The 2,510-nt window shown below is 37.1% G+C and overlaps 1 protein-coding gene across 1 annotated transcript; it reads right to left on the bottom strand.

The window, feature by feature from the left end:
* Positions 1-253: 253 nt before the first annotated feature.
* LOC104804800 lies at positions 254-2,129 on the bottom strand. Its single transcript, XM_010529161.1, has 7 exons — positions 1,998-2,129; positions 1,770-1,856; positions 1,375-1,566; positions 1,133-1,300; positions 985-1,039; positions 721-845; positions 254-631 (listed from the first exon to the last, which is right to left on the bottom strand). Exons 1-7 carry the CDS (start codon positions 2,127-2,129, stop codon positions 254-256), a joined length of 1,137 nt encoding a protein of 378 aa, XP_010527463.1.
* Positions 2,130-2,510: the final 381 nt, after the last annotated feature.

Here is a 2,510-nt window from a genome sequence, read left to right as displayed (position 1 = left end):
AGAAAACCGAATTTTCTAGAACCGAACCGAATGGGGCCCAATCGAATTTTAAAAAAAAAATCTTAAAAGGGTATATTTATTTGTTTTATAAATACCGGAACATTTATTCCTTCAATTGGACCGAACCATTTCAATTTATAAAATTATACTTGTGTTTTGTCTAAAGAATTATGTTATAAGCTTTTTTGGCTTACTCTTATTAGAGCAAACATTTATTCTTTCAACTTCTTTCAGAAAATGGGCACACGTTCGTTCACGGACAGCCAGGGTTTTGACCTGGTCCGCCAAAGTAGATGTAAGTTCTCCACTTAGGATCGTTACTCCCATGAGCTAAATTGTAACATTTCGCATTATCCATGAAGGCTTGATCGATCTCGGCATCCCTCTTGGCATGATGCTCGTCGACTATGGAAATGTGGTCCATGTTGCACGACTTCTTGAACCCTTCCTCCGCAAAATGGCCGCTTCCCATGCCGGTGCTCGTGTGTCGGCCGCCTACTTTAAAGTTCAAGATCTCGCCTCCCCATTCGACGGCCGAGGCAGAGCCCTTTAGATGCGACAAGATTGATTTCGGCCAATACCCGACACTCACATCATTCACTATGAGCCACCAATCTCCACTCTGGGGATCCTGCAAAACCATTACTTCTCTATATAGTTATATATGAAGTTTTTTTTAACGTGATTTTGGCCAAAGAGTCAAGATTTCTTTCTTTTTACCTTCATTATAAGTAGTGTGACCATAAATTGTTCGCCATCGTAGGTTGAAACTCGGTCAAAGGTAGCACCAACACCGATCCCTTGGTTGGTTTGGACAAAACCGGAACACATGTGGTTGTAGCAGCCTGTTTTGTAACGATCAGCATGTTTTTTGTTGAGTTTCCCATTTCATCATCACACATGATGAGAATGGCTTATTAGCTATGTCGTGTGCCAATATGGAAAATTACGAGGAAATATTAGACCATGATCAAGCAAACTTACGGTCCAAAAAATAAAGAGACTGGGGGTTATCGTCACCGTACAATCTTGGATACACCTATGAACAAATGTTTTTGAACCATGGCTTGAGTCAGAGTCAGAATCATAAATGATCGGACACATGAATGAAACAAGACCAACGGACAAAAACCTGCCAACCAGCTTCGAGGGAATTAAGATCCGGAGCATCAATGCCCCCCAAAATCCACATCTGGGCCAAACTAAACTCATCCAATTCTTGAACATGTGGTTTCCACACGTTGATTGCAGCCTCTATTCCGTTATATATTCCTCCTCTTCTCCCTCGAATTATGGCATACTGATGCAAAAAGGGTCAATGACAATAACATACTTGAGGATTGAATGTTTGTGAAATTGCTAACAAAAATATACCTCATGTACAGTGGGATCATTATTTGCAGCTGGGTGAGATCCATAGTTACGGATGCTATTTGGATCCTTTTTCCCGTAACTTTCGATGGAACCCCATCGTAGGAGATCTTCCCTTGTTGTTCTTCTTATTGGAACGGTGTTTTCTGGGCATTTTCCACTCCTTTGCCATAACTGAGTACTTATGAACCCCGACTGTTTTTTATCGTTTCTAAAAAGATCTTTTGGGATAAAACTCGGTCTCATCTATTTGACATTTTTTCCATCCGAACGACACAAAAGAAATAATGTAAAATAAATAGCAAATCAATCCTATATATAGAGAAAGTATCAACAAAAAAAAAAAAGATTTAAAAGGAGAAAATCAAAACAACTTATAAAGAAAAAAAAGTATATACCTGAATAGTGTGGTTTTTTAGTAAAGGATGATCAAAGGCAAGTTGGTTGGTGATGTTAACACAATCAAATATATCTCCATCTAAACTCTGTTCAAACACCAACATGAAAAGTGATACACTAACATAACATAACATAATCGAAACATGACGTATACCGTCACGAAATCTATATATAAGAATTAATAAATTTTATAATTTATATATGTATGTGTACTTATATATATATACCTTGATGGATTTGACAGCGGGCTCATTGATTCGTTTCAAGTGTCTTTGAATCTCAGCTTCTTGTAGTTCTGAAAGCTCTCTCCTTCCGGAGGAGGTTGTGATTACCAACGCCGTGATTACAAGAAACAGCATCGAACTGAAAGTCCGATGAAACATGAAGACATGAGAAGCCTTTCAAAAAGACAATATCAAACGCTTTGTGATTGGTGCTATGTTCCCAATGCTTGGGATTGATATGCATAGAATTGGTTTATTTAATAGATTTTTTTTGTTTTTGGAATCTTTGTCAGCGGTGCTATGTCTCTTGAATTTGGATTATGGTTTCTATGTTTAATATATTTTTTTCTATTTCTACAAATCCGATGGACATATTATTTTTATGTATAGGGAATGCTGATTTGTTTCTCGAAACAAATTAACTACAATCTCCGTTAACGTTGTAATATAGTATGCAATTTTATTGGATATTAAAGGTTAATTATGAATACTCAAATAGGATATCAATGTCTATAA

The sequence above is a fragment of the Tarenaya hassleriana genome, unplaced genomic scaffold (genome assembly GCF_000463585.1).
Source record: "Tarenaya hassleriana unplaced genomic scaffold, ASM46358v1 Cleome10, whole genome shotgun sequence".
NCBI classification, from domain to species: domain Eukaryota; kingdom Viridiplantae; phylum Streptophyta; class Magnoliopsida; order Brassicales; family Cleomaceae; genus Tarenaya; species Tarenaya hassleriana.
This window is presented reverse-complemented; position numbering and strand designations above follow the sequence as displayed.